Source organism: Oncorhynchus mykiss, chromosome 5 (assembly GCF_013265735.2).
Source record: "Oncorhynchus mykiss isolate Arlee chromosome 5, USDA_OmykA_1.1, whole genome shotgun sequence".
Taxonomy (NCBI): Eukaryota; Metazoa; Chordata; class Actinopteri; order Salmoniformes; family Salmonidae; genus Oncorhynchus; species Oncorhynchus mykiss.
The window spans coordinates 57,892,461-57,910,832 of NC_048569.1; the positions used below are offsets into that span (position 1 = coordinate 57,892,461).

The 18,372-nt window shown below is 42.4% G+C and overlaps 1 protein-coding gene and 1 long non-coding RNA gene across 2 annotated transcripts in view; both read left to right on the plus strand.

The window, feature by feature from the left end:
• LOC110524134 overlaps positions 1–14,200 on the plus strand; it is a 31,856-nt gene extending 17,656 nt beyond the window's left edge. Inside the window, exons 3-4 of the long non-coding RNA XR_002473545.2 lie at positions 13,824–13,894; positions 14,101–14,200. This is a non-coding gene — a long non-coding RNA (uncharacterized LOC110524134). The remainder of the gene's footprint in view (positions 1–13,823; positions 13,895–14,100) is intronic.
• sid1 (secreted immunoglobulin domain 1) lies at positions 9,642–10,769 on the plus strand. The gene is made up of 2 exons (XM_036977952.1): positions 9,642–10,019; positions 10,323–10,769. The coding sequence occupies exons 1-2, from the start codon at positions 9,971–9,973 to the stop codon at positions 10,670–10,672; spliced, it is 399 nt and encodes a 132-aa protein (XP_036833847.1). The 5' UTR covers positions 9,642–9,970; the 3' UTR covers positions 10,673–10,769.
• Positions 14,201–18,372: the final 4,172 nt, after the last annotated feature.

An 18,372-nucleotide genomic window follows, 5' to 3' on the forward strand; every position in this document is an offset into this window, starting at 1 on the left:
TGCGCGCTGTGTTAAGAAGCAGTGCGGCTTGGTTGGGTTGTGTATTGGAGGACGCATGACTTTCAACCTTCGTCTCTCCCGAGCCCGTACGAGAGTTGTAGCGATGAGACAAGATAGTAGCTACTAAAACAATTGTAGAAAAAGGGGTACAATTCAAAAAAAAAGTTTAAAAATTTGCAGACGACACAACAGTGGAATGCCTGATCACCAACAACGATGAGACAGCCTATAAGGAGGAGGTCAGAGGTGTGGTGCCAAGATACCAACCTCTCCCTCAACTTGATCAAGACAAAGGAAGGAGAGGTTATTATCTGGTTTTATCCTTGCACTACACTGCCATACTAAGGTTACACTTCCAATATGCTTTCTGGTGTTGTTCTTCTTCTCTACAGAAAAAACATTTAGTCCCATATTATAGTATTCAAGGATGACTTTCCTTACATTCCATCTGGTGGATATGATGAACTCCAACGTATAAAGGCATACATAAATGCTTGACAAAACAAAATAATGTAATTCTACACGTGAGTGTACAAAACATTTGGAGCACCTTCCTAATTTTGAGTTGCACCCCCTTTTGCCCTCAGAACATCTCAATTCGTCAGGGCGTGGACTCTACAAAGGTGTCAAAAGTGTTCCACAGGGATTCTGGCCCATGTTGACTCCAATGCTTTCCACAGCTATGTCAAGTTGGCTGGATAACCTTTGGGTGGTGGACCATTCTTGATACACACAGGAAACTGTAGAGCATGAAAAACCCAGCAGCGTTGCAGTTCTTGACACACTCAAACCGGTGCACCTGGCACCTACAACCATACCATGTTCAAAGGCACTTAAATCTTTTGTCTTGCTCATTCACACTCTGAATGGCACACAGACAATCCATGGCTCAATTGTCTCAAGGCTTAAAAATCCTTCCCATCATCTACACTGATGAAGTGGATTTAACAAGTGCCATCAAAAAGGGACCCTAGCTTTCACCTGAATTCACCTGGTCAGTCTATGTCATGGAAAGAGCAGGGGTTTTTAATGTTTTGTACATAGTGTGATATAAGGTTCTTATATATCTGGTGCTTTGCCAAATGTGGCATAAACCCTTTGCTTCTGAATTATTTCTGAAGCATCTATTGTGCATTAAAAAGGGTTTATAAGGGCTTAAAAGTTGTAGTTCATTTAAATACAGAAAAGAAATAGAGAAAAAAAAAATAAATTCCATCTCTTCTTATCATTCAACTTTTTTTTGTACAGAAGGACACATGTTCTTTGAGGGAAAAACTAGCTAGAATTGAAACAATAACAAAACCGGACACCTTGCCTCTGTTTTGGTATAAAAAAAATAAGTGTTTAGTATCCAAATCAGAATCACAATTATTCGGCAAATACATTTGCATGCACAGGAAAGAGTGCTGCCACAATAAACAGAATATACAGACCGACAATAAACAGAATATACGGTACTATCAATAGGGGGCGGGGGTATATGGGACACCATACAGGAAGGTATGACGACTGATATGTTTGGCAAGGTAGCCCCAGCACCACCAGAAAACGTGTTGATAGGTACAGTATCTGTATCGACTGTGAATGACAATAAAAGATGAAAGACAAGTGCAGTGGTGGAAAATGTACCCTATTGACATACTTGAGTAAAAGTACAGCTCTCTTAATAGAAAATGACGAAAGTGAAAGTCACCCAGTAAACTTGAGTAAAAGTCTAAAATTACTTGGTTTGAAATATATTTAAGTATCAAAAGTAAACGTAAATGCTAAAATATACTTAAGTATCAAAAGTAAACGTAAATGCTAAAATATACTTAAGTATCAAAAGTAAAATTTTAAATCATTTCAAATTCCTTACAAACCAGACAGTACCATTTTCTTGTTATTTTTGTTTACGGATAGCCAGGGGCATGCTCTCACCCTCAGACATAATTTACAAACTATAAGCATGTGTTTAGTGAGTCTGCCGGATCAGAGGCAGTAGGGATGACCAGGGATGTTCTCCTGATAAGTGTATGAATTAGATCATTTTTTCCAAATATAACGAGTACTTTTGGGTGTCAGGGAAAATGTAAGGCGTAAAATGTACATACTTTTCATTAGAAATGTAGTGAAGGAAAAATATAAAGTTGTCAAAAAATATAAATAGTAAAGTACAGATACCTACAAAAATGACTAAAGTAAAAATACTTGACAGTAGTACTCACAGTTGAAGTCAAGTATATTAAAACTCAGTTTTTCACAATTCCTGACATTTAATCCTAGTAAGAATTCCCTGTCTTAGGTCAGTTAGGATCACCACTTTGTTTTAAGAATGTGAAATGTCAGAATAATAGTAGAGAGAATTATTTATTTCAGCTTTTATTTCTTTCATCACATTCCCAGTGGGTCAGAAGTTTACATACACTCAATTAGTATTCGGTATCATTGCCTTTAAATTGTTTAACTTGGGTCAAACGTTCCGGGTAGCCTTCCACAAGCTTCCCACAATAAGTTTGGTGAATTTTGGTCCATTCCTACAGACAGAGCTGGTGTAACTGAGTTAGGTTTGTAGGCCTCCTTGCTTGCACACACATTTTCAGTTCTGCCCACACATTTTCTATAGGATTGAGGTCAGGGCTTTGTGATGGCCACTCCAATACCTTGACTTTGTTGTCCTTAAGCCATTTTGCCACAACTTTGGAAGGATGCTTGGGGTCAATGTCCATTTGGAAGACCCATTTGCAACCAAGCTTTAACTTCCTGACTGATGTCTTGAGATGTTTCTTCAATATATCTACATAATTGTTCTTTCTCGTGATGCCATCTATTTTGTGAAGTGCACCTGTCCCTCTTGCAGCAAAGCACCCCCACATCATGATGCTGCCACCCTCGTGCTTCACAGTTGGGATGGTATTCTTCAGCTTGCAAGCATCCTCCTTTTTCCTCCAAACATAAGATGGTCATTAAGGCGAAACAGTTCTATTTATGTTTCATCAGACCAGAAGATATTTCTCCGAAAAGTACAATCTTTGTCCCCATGTGCAGTTGCAAACCGTAGTCTGGCTTTTTTATGGCGGTTTTGGAGCAGTGGCTTCTTCCTTGCTGAGCGGCCTTTCAGGTTATGTCGAAATAGGACTCGTTTTACTGTGGATATAGATACTTTTGTACCTGTTTCCTCCAGCATCTTCAGAAGGTCCTTTGCTGTTGTTCTGGGATTGATTTGCACTTTTCACACCAAAGTACAGTTATCTCTAGGAGACAGAACGCATTTCTTTCCTGAGCGGTATGAAGGCTGCATGGTCCCATGGTGTTTATACTTGCGTACTATTGTTTGTACAGATGAACGTGGTACCTTCAGGCGTTTGGAAATTGCTCCCAGTGATGAACCAGACTTGTGGAGGTCTACCATTATTTTTCTGAGGTCTTGGCTGATTTCTTTTGATTTTCCCAAGATGTCAAGCAAAGAGGCATCGAGTTTGAAGGTATACCTTGAAATACATCCACAGGTACATCTCCCTATCAGAAGCTTCTAAAGCCATGACATAATTTTCCAAGCTGTTTCAAAGGCACAGTCAACTTAGTGTATGTAAACTTCTGACCCACTGCAATTGTGATACAGTGAAATAATCTGTCTGTAAACAATTGTTGGAAAAATGACTTGTGTCATGCACAAAGTAGATGTCCTAACCGACTTGCCAAAACTATAGTTTGTTAACAAGAAATTTGTGGAGTGGTTGAAAAACAAGTTTTAATGACTCCAACCTAAGTGTATGTAAACTTCCGACTTCAACTGTAAGCACTTTACACCACTAGACAAGTGTAATATTTGCAAATGTTTATATTAACAGAACACTACAGTACTTTCTACAGTGCTATGTGAATGATGGTTTATTCTACATGGAACTATTACACTTGAAAGTTATCAAAATACTTTGTTTAGAATATCTACTTAAATTCTGAAATTGCATCCCCCATCCGTTTGATTACATCGAAGGAAGGGATTTAACCACCCACTGGAGACTGGAAGACAGAACCTCACCCAGAGAGCTGTGCAAATAGACCATAGAAATGCCATTCTAGTACTGGTTAGACAGCTGAAGTTGTACTCTAACACAACATTAAGCAAAATCATATGGATTAATATCAGTCTAAGGTGTAGATTAGAACACACATTGTTTGAACTTGTAACAAGACTGCATGGGATTATTACTAATATGACTCAGCGCATCCAATGGCAATGTCCACAATAGGTATAACGCCGGGAGCTGCTTGCTGATGTAACAGTTCCAGTGCAGTCACATGCTGACCACAGCAAAATAAATGTACACATACAATGTTATTCAATCATTGCACCCACACTGCTCATGTGCCTCAGCGAGCGTCTGCATGGCCAGGCGCTAAAATAGAAATAGGTTCTATTTGTGACGCTCAACGCACTGCAAGTCCGGCCTCTCCTATGTCCTCATTGGTTTTTAGGAGCATATACCCACGTGGGTGATTGAAAGATGAAATGACATCCACACTCCAGTCAGTTGTAGTAATGCACCGTAAAGTTGGTTGCCAACCGCCATATAAAGCACAAAGAAGTAAAAATGAAGCCTGAGGAGAGATGACGAGAAAGGATTTCAGTTTATCGTTTTATCTGTGGATTAATTGTCAGAGTAGAGAACCTTTTTTTTATTTTTTTATTTTTATTTCACCTTTATTTAACCAGGTAGGCGAGTTGAGAACAAGTTCTCATTTGCAACTGCGACCTGGCCAAGATCAAGCAAATCAGTTTGACACATACAACAACACAGAGTTACACATGGAATAAACAAACACACAATCAATAATAGAGTAGAAAAGTCTATATACAGCATGTGCAAATGAGGTAGGATAAGAGAGGTAAGTCAACAAATAGGCCATAGTGGCGAAGTAATTACAATATAGCAATTAAACACTGGAATGGTATAATGTGCAGAAGATGAATGTGCAAGTAGAGATAATGGGGTGCAAAGGAGCAAGATAAATAACTAAATACAGTATGGGGATGAGGTAGATTGCATGGGCTATTTACAGATGGGCTATGTACATGTGCAGTGATCTGTGAGCTGGTGCTTAAAGCTAGTGAGGGTGGTAAGAGTCTCCAGCTTTAGTGATTTTTTTATAGTTTGTTCCAGTCATTGGCAGCAGAGAACTGGAAGGAGAGGCGGCCGAAGGAAGAATTTGGCTTTGGGGGTGACCAGTGAGTCATACCTGTTGGAGCGCATGCTACGGGTGGGTGCTGCTATGGTGACCAGTGAGCTGATATAAGGTGGGACTTTACCTAGCAGAGACTTGTAGATGACGTGGAGCCCGTAGAGGACCTTGTGCACTTCAGGTAAAATAACAACCCAATGTTTATATCCCAGGACAAATTAGCTAGCTAGCTACATTTCTATAAATGTTTAATGCTTTTTGACTTGTCCCCAAATTAATATAATTAGTTCAGAGTAATATTTCAACCTACATGTCCTAGTCGTGTCTGGTGTGGGGGTACACAATCAACGTCCAGTTTGGTCAGCATGTTCCACTTCTGACATCGCCTAAATAAAAACAATGAGAAAGTTCATTTTGCATGGCCAGTGCCCCGGGTGGGTGGAGATTTAATTTTACAACCAATGAAATGGTCTAAAATGTGCAAACCTCGCCCAACCGGGGCACGAGGTGGTGCAAAACGAACTCGCCCATTGAAACTGTTGGTTATTGCGGGTTAGGGCGGTTGAATGTAGCTGATTGAATATAGCCCTTGGACAATATTTTTTTATTTGGCTTAGTGAACTCTAATCTCTCTACGCTTATTATTCTACCGAGGAAGAGGATGGAGTTGGTCTTGTTTTTGTCTGATGAAGAAGACAGAAACCCCGCCCCCTGTTCATCCAAGACCGATTGGCCCTGCACCCGTCGAACGCCTCCATCCCTCACCTGTGCTAACACTTCCTTGGTCACCTTTGAACCTATATACACATCACCAGTGACCGATAACCCCATGTGAGAGTGCCCCTAGTGGACAAAACAGGCTAAAACATCTCTAGAAAGACAACGTATACACAGGTCAAAATGTCTCCTACACATTTGGTTTCCTCAAAGCAAGACTTCTGTGAATGACTAATTAACAAGTTAACAATAGCAGGAACAAATAATGAAACTCTATAAGCTAATGTAATGCATTTTTATATTAGACAGCATTTCACAGCCTTGTTAAAGAGACAGTTTAGGCTCTGTCGCTGCACTGTCCCAGAAGTGTAGGTCTACACATTGCAGGATGTGGGCCACTGCACTGAGCAGAAGGATGTCTGTGTTCTCATCAACTTCCAGCTCATACGAGTAGCTCTTCACTGGGACAATGTAGGAGCTGGACATGCCAAACAGAGCCCCAGCCTTGGTCTTACACACACAGAGAGAGAGAAGTCAGCTGAGGATGTTCACAGTAGAACTACATACAGTGCCTTGCAAAAGTATTCGGCCCCCTTGAACTTTGCGACCTTTTGCCACATTTCAGGCTTCAAACATAAAGATATAAAACTGTATTTTTTTGTGAAGAATCAACAACAAGTGGGACACAATCATGAAGTGGAACGACATTTATTGGATATTTCAAACTTTTTTAACAAATCAAAAACTGAAAAATTGGGCGTGCAAAATTATTCAGCCACTTTACTTACAGTGCAGCAAACTCTCTCCAGAAGTTCAGTGAGGATCTCTGAATGATCCAATGTTGACCTAAATGACTAATGATGATAAATACAATCCACCTGTGTGTAATCAAGTCTCCGTATAAATGCACCTGCACTGTGATAGTCTCAGAGGTCCGTTAAAAGCGCAGAGAGCATCATGAAGAACAAGGAACACACCAGGCAGGTCCGAGATACTGTTGTGAAGAAGTTTAAAGCCGGATTTGGATACAAAAAGATTTCCCAAGCTTTAAACATCCCAAGGAGCACTGTGCAAGCGATAATATTGAAATGGAAGGAGTATCAGACCACTGCAAATCTACCAAGACCTGGCCGTCCCTCTAAACTTTCAGCTCATACAAGGAGACGACTGATCAGAGATGCAGCCAAGAGGCCCATGATCACTCTGGATGAACTGCAGAGATCTACAGCTGAGGTGGGAGACTCTGTCCATAGGACAACAATCAGTCGTATATTGCACAAATCTGGCCTTTATGGAAGAGTGGCAAGAAGAAAGCCATTTCTTAAAGATATCCATAAAAAGTGTCGTTTAAAGTTTGCCACAAGCCACCTGGGAGACACACCAAACATGTGGAAGAAGGTGCTCTGGTCAGATGAAACCAAAATTGAACTTTTTGGCAACAATGCAAAACGTTATGTTTGGCGTAAAAGCAACACAGCTTTTCACACTGAACACATCATCCCCACTGTCAAACATGGTGGTGGCAGCATCATGGTTTGGGCCTGCTTTTCTTCAGCAGGGACAGGGAAGATGGTTAAAATTGATGGGAAGATGGATGGAGCCAAATACAGGACCATTCTGGAAGAAAACCTGATGGAGTCTGCAAAAGACCTGAGACTGGGACGGAGATTTGTCTTCCAACAAGACAATGATCCAAAACATAAAGCAAAATCTACAATGGAATGGTTCAAAAATAAACATATCCAGGTGTTAGAATGGCCAAGTCAAAGTCCAGACCTGAATCCAATCGAGAATCTGTGGAAAGAACTGAAAACTGCTGTTCACAAATGCTCTCCATCCAACCTCACTGAGCTCGAGCTGTTTTGCAAGGACGAATGGGATGTGCAAAACTGATAGAGACATACCCCAAGCGACTTACAGCTGTAATCGCAGCAAAAGGTGGCGCTACAAACTATTAACTTAAGGGGGCTGAATAATTTTGCACGCCCAATTTTTCAGTTTTTGATTTGTTAAAAAAGTTTGAAATATCCAATAAATGTCGTTCCACTTCATGATTGTGTCCCACTTGTTGTTGATTCTTCACAAAAAAATACAGTTTTATATCTTTATGTTTGAAGCCTGAAATGTGGCAAAAGGTCGCAAAGTTCAAGGGGGCCGAATACCTTCGCAAGGCACTGTACAGTGTGTGTACATTCCAGACATTCAAATAGCTAATGACTAACTCATCAATAAGGGGTATTATAGAGAGTACTGTCTGCTGAATGTTTTCGTCATGGCCGGTTTCCTGACACACCTGATCCACGTGTCAGCAATGTCACTTGATGCACACCTGCGAAACACATTTGTTTCTCACGCTGTCAATTGACCTCAAGAGTATCGACAGTTCTTACACGACAACCATTACTGACATTGCTGAAACGCTTCCGCTTTTGCTCACCCAGGTCACTGATGTGTTCTCTGGGCTGTTGGCAGGTGGTGCCTAAGCCTTTGGTGTAGCTGGACACCTTTTTAGAAGCATCCACTACAAGGGCGACACCGTGGACCTTGTCTTTAAGGGACGGCTTCTTCAGTCTCTGATCTCACAGGCTTCTCGGGACTGAACTGTGGAGGATGAATGGGAATGAGAACATTAGCTTGGTTCGTCAAACCTATCAGCTGAGAGAGTATTGGAATATCCTCTACTAAGCAGAGGAATTTATATCAGGGGTGAGCAACTCCCGTGCTGTCCTGTGAGGCTGCCTGCATTATTATGTTCCAACCCATCTGATTCATATTAGTGGTTTTAATTGCAGACTGTGACTAGGTGACTCCGGTGTGTTACAGGTAGCTTGGTACAAAAGCCGACACACACTATGGCCCCTGTTTCTCAACCCTGATCTATGTAAATGTCGACTCCCGATACCTGCACTGTGTCTTAAGGAGTTCTCATACATCGGTTCAGTTTGCTCCTAGTAGAACTTGGCTAGGCAAAGTGAACGTCTGTGCTCACATACTCCTTTAAGACCTTGGCTTGAGAAACAAGGGATGTTACTGTTTGTGCCTTTTGTAAGTTTGGGGAAATTATGTTGAATGAGAGATGGAATCCAAGTCTTTCGCCGGACATACAATTATAGGTCTACTCACATTGTAGGTCACTCACAGTCCTCTGTGTGGCCTTATCCCACAAATCCCAATAGACAATGCAGTACATTTGGGAGCCTAACACGGAGCCCAAACCGGCTGCGCGTGTGTGCCATCATGCATACATTTATTTTGTCCCCCTACACCAAACGCGATCACGACACACAGGTTAAAATATTAAAACAAACTCTAAACCAATGACGTTAATTTGGAGACAGGTCGAAAATCATTATACATTTGTGGCAATTTAACTAGTTAGCTTGCACTTGCTAGCTAATTTGTCCTATTTAGCTAGCTTGCCGTTGCTAGCTAATTTGTCCTGGAATATAAACATTGAGTTGTTATCTTACCTGAAATGCACAAGGTCCTCTACTCCGAATCATTTCTAGTCATATCTCCTCCTTCAAGGCTTTCTCACCTTTGAACTTTTATGGTTATTGGCATCTAAACTTTCATAGTATTACTACACCGACCAGCAACACAGTTCGTCTTTCAATCACCCACGTGGGTATAACCAATGAGGAGATGGTACGTGGGTACCTGCTTCTATAAACCAATGAGGAGATGGGAGTGGCAGGACTTGCAGCGCGATCTGTGTCAGAAATAGGAATGACTTCTATTTTAGCCCTTGGCATCGCATACGCTCGTTGACGTGCGCGAGCAGTGTGGGTGCAATAATTTAATAACATAGATTCCTAAATTAATTTTGCAACGCTCGCACACGCGATCCAATGTGGAGTGGTCAGCCTGTTAAGGTAATGCTGCCTTTGCAGACTGTGACACATCTGAGGTTGAAATGACCTGATGAGTTTGTGCACAACGTGTTGGAAGGCAGTTCCTCTGTGAGACTCAGTTGGACCAACAAACACAGCCTACTTCTCTCCAGAGAAACCTCAAGCAGAGTCTACGAGGGAGTCGGATCGAAAGCTTCCTTTTCATCATCTCACAGAATAGAGTACTGCATCCGGCCATGAAAGTGACATTGAGAATCATGTTGTGCTTGTCAATCATACTGAATGGTAAGTACATTTTTCAATAACAATGGTTAAAGATATTAAACATTTTGAAATAACCTCATTGACTGTTTTGTTGGTAGTGTTCCTCAATATATGTAAATGCTTTACTGTCAGTTACAATTGTACTGGTACAATCCTTCAGTAACCGTGACACTTTGTTGCGGTGACAGTTCAGTAGGCATATCAAGACATTATGAAATGGAATGCATTTTAGAATTGACTTGAGGAACTAGTTATTAGGGGTTGTGTCTGGATGGGGCCTCTCTCTGTAGACCTATATGATTTGTCACCTGTGACTTTCTACAGGTGTACGTTTGGGAGAGTCCCTGGGTGTATCACTGAAGAGCCTATCAGTGAAAGTGGGCGAGGATGCCACACTGAACTGCCCTCTGTCCACTAACTGTAGCATGGCCACTGTGAGCTGGTACAAGCAGAGTCAAGGAGAGAGGCCTGAACTGGTACTCAGCTACCACCTGACCAACACCTCCCATGTGCTCTACGGCCATGGCTTCCATCCCAACAAGATCACTGTCCAGACCAATGATAGCAGGCCACTTCACCAGCATCAGTTACTGATCCATGGATCTAAAGAGAATGACATGGCTGTTTATTTCTGTGGACTAACAGAAGGATTTGAAAGAACAACTGATTTGTAGAGATGAATGTGAGGTGTACTATGTAATCACACTGTACTGTATCTACAGGCTACTCTGTATTGGTCTTCCAAAGCAACTCCTAATAAACTCAAGTTGATGTTGTTTTGTTGTTGTCATGTACTAAGAGTGTTGTATCGCCTGAGTGTCTTTTTGGGGGGGTTTCATGGAATATTTATATTGGGTTAACTAACATTTATAATGTAGGCAGAAAAGGGAGAAGGGCAGAAACATATCATGTAAAGTTAATTGTGGTTTACCACAGATAATTGACACTGTCAGAATCACCCCATTCTCCAGTGTGGGCAGAACTGGAGAAGTCATACATCTGTTTCAGACACAACCACTTGTGCTAACTGTTCTTTCCTGTTTTTCTATCCTCCTACAAACTGAATAACTGATCTACTTGTTTTGAGCCTGATATAGAAGGGGGCAACATGTGCCTTGGGAAAACACTCATGTTCCACCCAGATAGTTTTTCACAACATTTCCTCTCTGCACCAGTGTCCTTCCTCTATAATATCTTAGTTCTGAGAGTCTAGCTATTAACGTTACCTTTAGAGAAGATGGAAATAGGAATCTATAATTTATTGACATTCTCCTAATTAGTGATGAACTGACAGTTCTGAGAAGGACTGGGCTAAATGCTCAAATGTTGTATAAAAGATATGAGGTGAAGAACTGCTTTTTGTTGAATGTCTAGCAACCGAAAGATTGTGTGTTCGAATCTCATCACAGACGACTTTAGAATTATAGCAACTTTGCAACAACTAACTACTTTTTAGCTACTTTGCACCTACTTAGCATATTAGCTAAACCTAACCCCAACTCTAACCTTAACCCTTTTACCTAACCTTTCCCCTAACCCTAATCCCAACCTTAACGCTTTTAGCAAACCCTTCCCCTAAGCGTAAACCTAATCCTAACCTTAACCCTTTAACCTAACTCTTAACCTTAAGCCCCAGCTAAATGCATCATATGGGGATGATTTCTGTTTTTTGAAAGTTACATATATTGAAAGTCCATGTTTTGCTTGTCAACAATCAAATTATGTCAACGATTGACGAATGAAACATGCCAAAATATCGTTTTTGGGTGGAGTTTTCCTGTAATAAGTGCTGGCTTCAACATATTACAGAAAGAGATGAATTAACTGTATAGGAAGCTCTGGGGACAGGTCGTCTGCACACCGGACAGCCAATAAATTGGCAGATGCAAATAGATCATCTTTAGCGGTCAACAGTTAAACAACAACAAATCTGAGATTTCGTTCATACCTGTTAACCGGCATCTGAGTTGTGCGATTGCAATATCAACAGCCCCTTATCTCTGATATATCTTGGCATGCATCATTCACGACTACGTTTAAGTTGTGTGCTGCTCAATGGATATATAATGCACAATGTCTTAGGAAAGACTGTCTGGGTTGGCAATAGTCAGTATAGAAAACAGTCGGGCCCACAACTTGGACCTACAGGCCATGGTGAAAACATTTGCACACAGAAAAGGAGGACTTCAGGACACTAGAGGAGTCTCTCAAGTTGGATTGGATTTGATTTAATTGACCTTGAATATTGCCATTTGTGTAGGCTATTATCCAGAGTTCAGCAATAAATAGTTGTCCTCAAGCTGACTATTTCTTTCCCTCATTGTTAGGCTATTTGATTATTTTCAAAAGTTTTAAAACATCCTGAGTGGCGCAGCGGTCTAAGGCATGGCATCGCAGTGCTTGAGGTGTCACTACAGGCCCGGGTTCGATCCCAGACTGTCGTGACCGGGAGTCCCATAGGGCGGTGCACAATTGGCCAAGCGTTGTCCGTGTTAGGGGAGGGTTTGGCCGGGGGGCTTTACTTGGCTTATCGCGCTCTAGTGACTCCTTGTGGCGGGCCGGGCGCCTGCAGGCTGACTTCGGTTGTCAGTTGAACGGTGTGGCTTCTGGGCTAAGCAGGTGGGTGTTAAGAAGCGCGGTTTGGCAGGTCATGTTCCAGAGGATGCATGACTCGACCTTCGCCTCTACCAAGCTCGTTGGGGAGTGCAGCGATGAGACAGGATCCTAATTGGATATTATGAAGTTGTGGAGAAAAAGAGAGAGAGAGAAAAACAAAGTTTATAAATAGCAGCTAAATGCGGTATGTAGTTACAAATAGTACACTGCATATAAAACAATCCCTATTAAGCTAGTGTTTTAAGGGTGGACTGGCTATATTATTTGGCATTGGTTTTACGCATAACTTGGGAGAGAGCGAGAGGACGGCTCATGTCATGCAGGTTCAGGTAGGCTATACAGGACAGCTGTATATTCAAAACATTTATATTGGTAGCTGATTAGTATGCTGTTGCATCGAACATTTATTTTACAATGTGCAATATTTGAATGTCAACTTAATTACTGAACAAGTAGGCTAATTACATTAATGCCAGCAGTCTAAAAATGGCAGCATTGCCACAGCGTGTATAGCTTCGTCAAACGTTAGGTTTAACATGATAAAATGATGACCAAATAGGCCTATCAATAACTGCTTATCTATTAGCTAAAGCAAAATTTAGCCCTGGCACCACAGAAAGCCTATCATCGATTCATTCGATAGGCATGCAGGTACATAGATATTTCACAATTTCAGCACCATGGACATTGGTAGTATATTCTTGTAAAAAAAAATGGGGGGGGGGGGGATTTGTAACATATCATATGTTTTGCAAGTTCGTAACATATTGTACTAATTGCAATTGGTAACATTTTGAACAAATTCCAATTTGTAATATATCATACAAATTCGAATTCATAACATATGACACGAAATAGACGATGGATTTAATACATTCCAATGCGAAACGTAACATGTCATACTTAGTGGAGTGTCTCGGTTTTACATAAGGAATCATACGAAATGCTCTGAGACCACGTTGGTGTGAGAGGAGAGAGCTGCATGATACTGGAGGACAAGACACCAAGCCCCTCAAGGGACTCAGGCTTTTCTCCTCTCCAGAGCACCAACTGAAACAAACCACTCAGCCAGAATGAACAGAGCAGGACTATGTTTCACTTTACTACTACTGGGGTAACTTTCAGCTCAACTTTCAATGCAGATTGCACTTCATTCTATCTGCATTCTTGCAGTGTTCTGATGATAATGATAGTCATGTTTTTCCTCAGGTGTGTACATGGGGGGAAGCCCTCTCAAAAGGATGTGGTGTTTAGTAGGGGCATCCAGCTCTTTGTAGAAGGTAAGCTGGAATTTTAATCATTTTTGCTGCAATGTGTATTTGAAGGCTAATTGTTATTGACACCTTCTCACACAAAGGAGCTCACAATTGTCTGTACTTCAATAACATTTGCTCAAGCGAGTTCTAAGATTTCTCCAAGTGTTTGGGTCGAAAACACCTTTTCATCCCAAAGTCTTCATGCATGTTGACTTTCTTTCTCCTGTCAGGTTTGAACCCTTCTGATCCATCTGTACTCATCCTCTCCTCATTCGGGAGTGACCCTGGTGCTTCACACACACCTATGCTGGTGTGTGTCCTTAGTGGTTTACACACACACCTGGTGGACATCATTTGGTGGATCAACAACACCGTGGTTACCCCAGAGAACAATGTTGTTTGGAGTTCCAGGGGAAGCAATGGCACGTACACAGCTACTGGACTGTGGACTGTGTCTGGAAAGGACTGGAAGCCACATAATTACTACCAGTGTGGAACCAGACATGAAGGAAAGCTTTATATAAATGTAACACAGTCCTCACTTTGCAGGGATTTTACTTAATTACAAATGTTTGTTGATTTATCAAAAATGATCTGTACTTGACAGCCTCCTTTGCATTTAATGTACAGTCTTTAAACTTATTAAAATATGAATGCAATTATGTTTTTTTGAGTATTTTAGTGAAAGGTTATTTCCCTGGCTGCTATTACTATATGTTGACACAAGAGGGCGCTCCCAGACTACAGGTGGAGGAGATGTGGTCGTGTTGAGTGACGGTAAAGTTCTTATGCAGGGCATCTCTTTTACACACTCACTGATTTCAACTGACACAATGTTTCTCTCTCAAGCTGTTATATAAATGTTTTTTAAAAACATGCACTTCTTAATCAAGCACATGCTGATTTGTTCAAATACTCTTTAATTGATATTCCAATTATTGTTTCCTCCTCTCAATAATAAAACATATATAATTTATAAGGTTGTGATATCATCATCTATAAAATACAAGAAGTCTGACATCCACTTCTTTATTTTGCCCTTTGTCCTGCTTGTCTGATTCCTATGAATAATTAACCATAACACCCCAATTGCCAGTATCAGCCAATGACCTTGCTGTTGGAGCTCAGCTTACTGCTTGCTGTGTTAGGAAAGTCAGCAGATTTGGGCTACTTGTTGAAAAACCCTGGAGATATGAGGATGTGCTGAGTGGGAGATAGGATGGGGAAACGTGCGCGTCGTGTGTGTTGTCTGTCCGTGGCCTGTGTCCAATTTGTAGGGCGACAAAGACAACCTCACCGTACTGTATGTTCCCGAACAGGAAGGGGCAGTGGATGGGCTGGATCGGTCAGTTTACTTTAGGGGAACGTTTTTTGGCAGTAACCCCCATCCAATTTATCTGACTGTCAAGTGCAGCCCGCTGGTTTCACAATGACTCTAACGTGCCCAGGGATTTGGGTGCGTCTTCTGACACTAAATCAGTAGATTCTAATGGCAAATCGATGACACGCATCCCAAGATATAGCGTAACGAGCGCGCAAAGACACGTAATTGAGTGAACTACTGGTGAAGCATGTTAATGCCCCTATGCACTGATCTGTGGTCAGCTTCGCCTTTTACCTCCGAAAGGCCATGGTCAGGATAGGAGTGGGGTTATCCGATCCTAGATCTGCACGTCTGCTACAGGCACCAGGGAACAAACAGTTGCGCGCCACATCAGTGTCACTGCAACTGGGTTGTTCTAGGGAAGAGGTCAGTAAGCACATATAGTTCTTCTGGTTTGTCTGACTCAGCAAGAAGTACCGTTTCTGCTCAGCCCTCCCTGATTGGCTGTGGTGATGAGAGCTATGTACTGCATAGCTATGGGAGTTGTAGACGGAGAGTGAAAGGGAGGGGGGGGGTTATAGACAGCTAAACAGGGAGCTATGTCGACTATTTAGCCGTGTGACACTGCAGTCTTTTACGACTGTCTTCTCACCCTACTCACACACACACATGCTGAGAAGTCACACACACACACAAACACGCGCACGTTCACTCCGTATCCCAAGGCTTGCCAGCCCTATTGGAGGCAGTGACGTTTTCACTACGGAGGGAGAAGGTTTGCCCGTGGCCTCGATACCCTAAAGTGCTGAGAGGATGGAAAGGAGACGGCGATCTGTATGATGCCAGTCGGTGGTCGGATCAGGGAGAAAATAGAAACAAAGGCCTTGTCTTTCTGGCTTCATTAAAGGGCTGATTTAAACTGTAAAAGAGACAGTTCGATGTTTTCGACAAGATGTGGGCCTTTGTCTGCAGTTCATTACATCAATCTGCTGAGGTGTCCAGCAAAACAAACAAACAACGTTTTTCATTTTTACTAAGGAAAGTTCCAGACCAAAGTAGCTATGCCAATAGCCCCCCAACCCCTCTGGCAACCTTCGAATCCCCACCGAAGATAAGGATGTATTCCCTTTCATAGGTTTAGATTATGCAGTGCAATCTCAGACGTGTGTACCCGAATAGTGAGTAGAATGAATGAGCAGTGAGACATGCCGCAGCTAAGTGTGTCGACATGCGACAGCTGACGTCAAATGTGGTTATTATTAGTGGCCCTCAATAACAACAGTTGTCGGACTCCGCTGGCCTGGCTGCCTGCAGGCCTGCTCTACCGTTTGGGCTCTTAGCGTTCGACAGCTGAACCCTGTCTGCGTGCCTGTGAAGCTGCAGCCATGTTGTTCAGCTGCAGAAGTAGTCCTCCCAGAGTAGAGGAATGTAGTAAACAAGATACCAGTCGTGTTTTAAGCCTGAAAGTCAGTATGATTGGAACCGGTTTTGTATTAAGTGTGTTAGCAAATGAGAGAGGGGAGATGTTTGTTAGCTCTGCATAAACCCCATTCTGAAGCTAGTTTATGCTCTATAACCTCTTGGCCTCGATCCAACAAATCCTACTTATGAAAGCGCCTGAGCAGGGATAAACTCCTTTGACCAGCTCAGAGGAACTGGGGTGCACTATTTTAGTCTTGACCAAAGATTTGCAAGGGCAGTGAGTTGATGTAGTACGATGCAACACCTACAACATCACCCACTCTCTGCCCCCACTACCACCCACCCCCTAGCCCCACTACCACCCACTCCCTACTCCCACTACCACCCATCCCTACCCCCACTACCACCCACTCCCTACCTCCACTACCACCCACTCCCTGCCCCCACTACCACCCATCCCTACCCCCACTACCACCCACTCCCTGCCCCCACTACCACCCACTCCCTGCCCCCACTACCACCCAACCCTACCCCCACTACCACCCACTCCCTGCCCCCACTACCACCCACCCCCTACCCCCACTACCACCCACATCCTACCCTCACTACCACCCACACCCTACCCCCACTACCACCCACCTCCTACCCCCACTACCACCCACTCCCTGCCCCCACTACCACCCACTCCCTACCCCCACTACCACCCACCTCCTACCCCCACTACCACCCACCCTCTACCCCCACTACCACCCACCTCCTACCCCCACTACCACCCACCTCCTACCCCCACTACCACCCTCTACCCCCACTACCACCCATCCCTACCCTCACTACCACCCACCTCCTACCCCCACTATTTGAGAGTGGTTAGGGGGGGGGGGGGTCAATACAATACACTAGTAAACATGAGTATAACATGATCCATTTCACAGAAAGTAGGAACAGGTATCATCAATATACTGCAATCTGAAAACGGAATCTAGATAGGTTTGCCAAAATATCAATAACCCCAAAATTCACAAAATCCTGAAAATAAACGTGATTTAAACAGGATCATTGTGAAATTATTCTAAGCCATTTTAGGGGGTATAAACGGGTTTATGACGTGTTTACGAAGTATTATAATGCATTATAATTGTATATAGTCTGAGTGGAAGATTGATGGTTTCAGTTCAGCCCTATCCGACATAACTAAAGTGTCAGATGATAACCACATGGGAAGTGTAAACATTTGCACAGTTGGCAATTCTTGTTATTCTTATTGGAAGCCAATTGTGGTGTCCCGTGCATCATACAAGTCATCGGAGGTACTGTGGAATTTGTCCAATCACTAGAAGGCCCTACCTATAAGTCCAGCAAACACCTTTTTGAAGTCTACATTCTGAGAATCGTGTACACCAAACGATGCATGAAACATGGAGAGGGGGCGATATGCACTTTTGCATTCTAGGAGAGTTCTACTCTAGGAGAGCAAATTCTTTTCATTGGTCATGTTCATTTCACAGCTGGACAAAGTCATTTCTTTGTTTTGGACATTACACTATGAAACTAAATGAACTGAAATGGTTATACTCTAATCTAGACACAACCAGACTTACGAATGTTTTGTTTAATAAGAAATACTAGTCAAACTGGCTATAATTGCTCTAAAGTAGTTTCATAATTGTACTTTTAAAAATATGAGGCGTCGGTCTGAACAGCCCTTAATCCCTCCCAGACTAGGGAGGATGTGCAGTTTTCATTGTAGACAATGTTG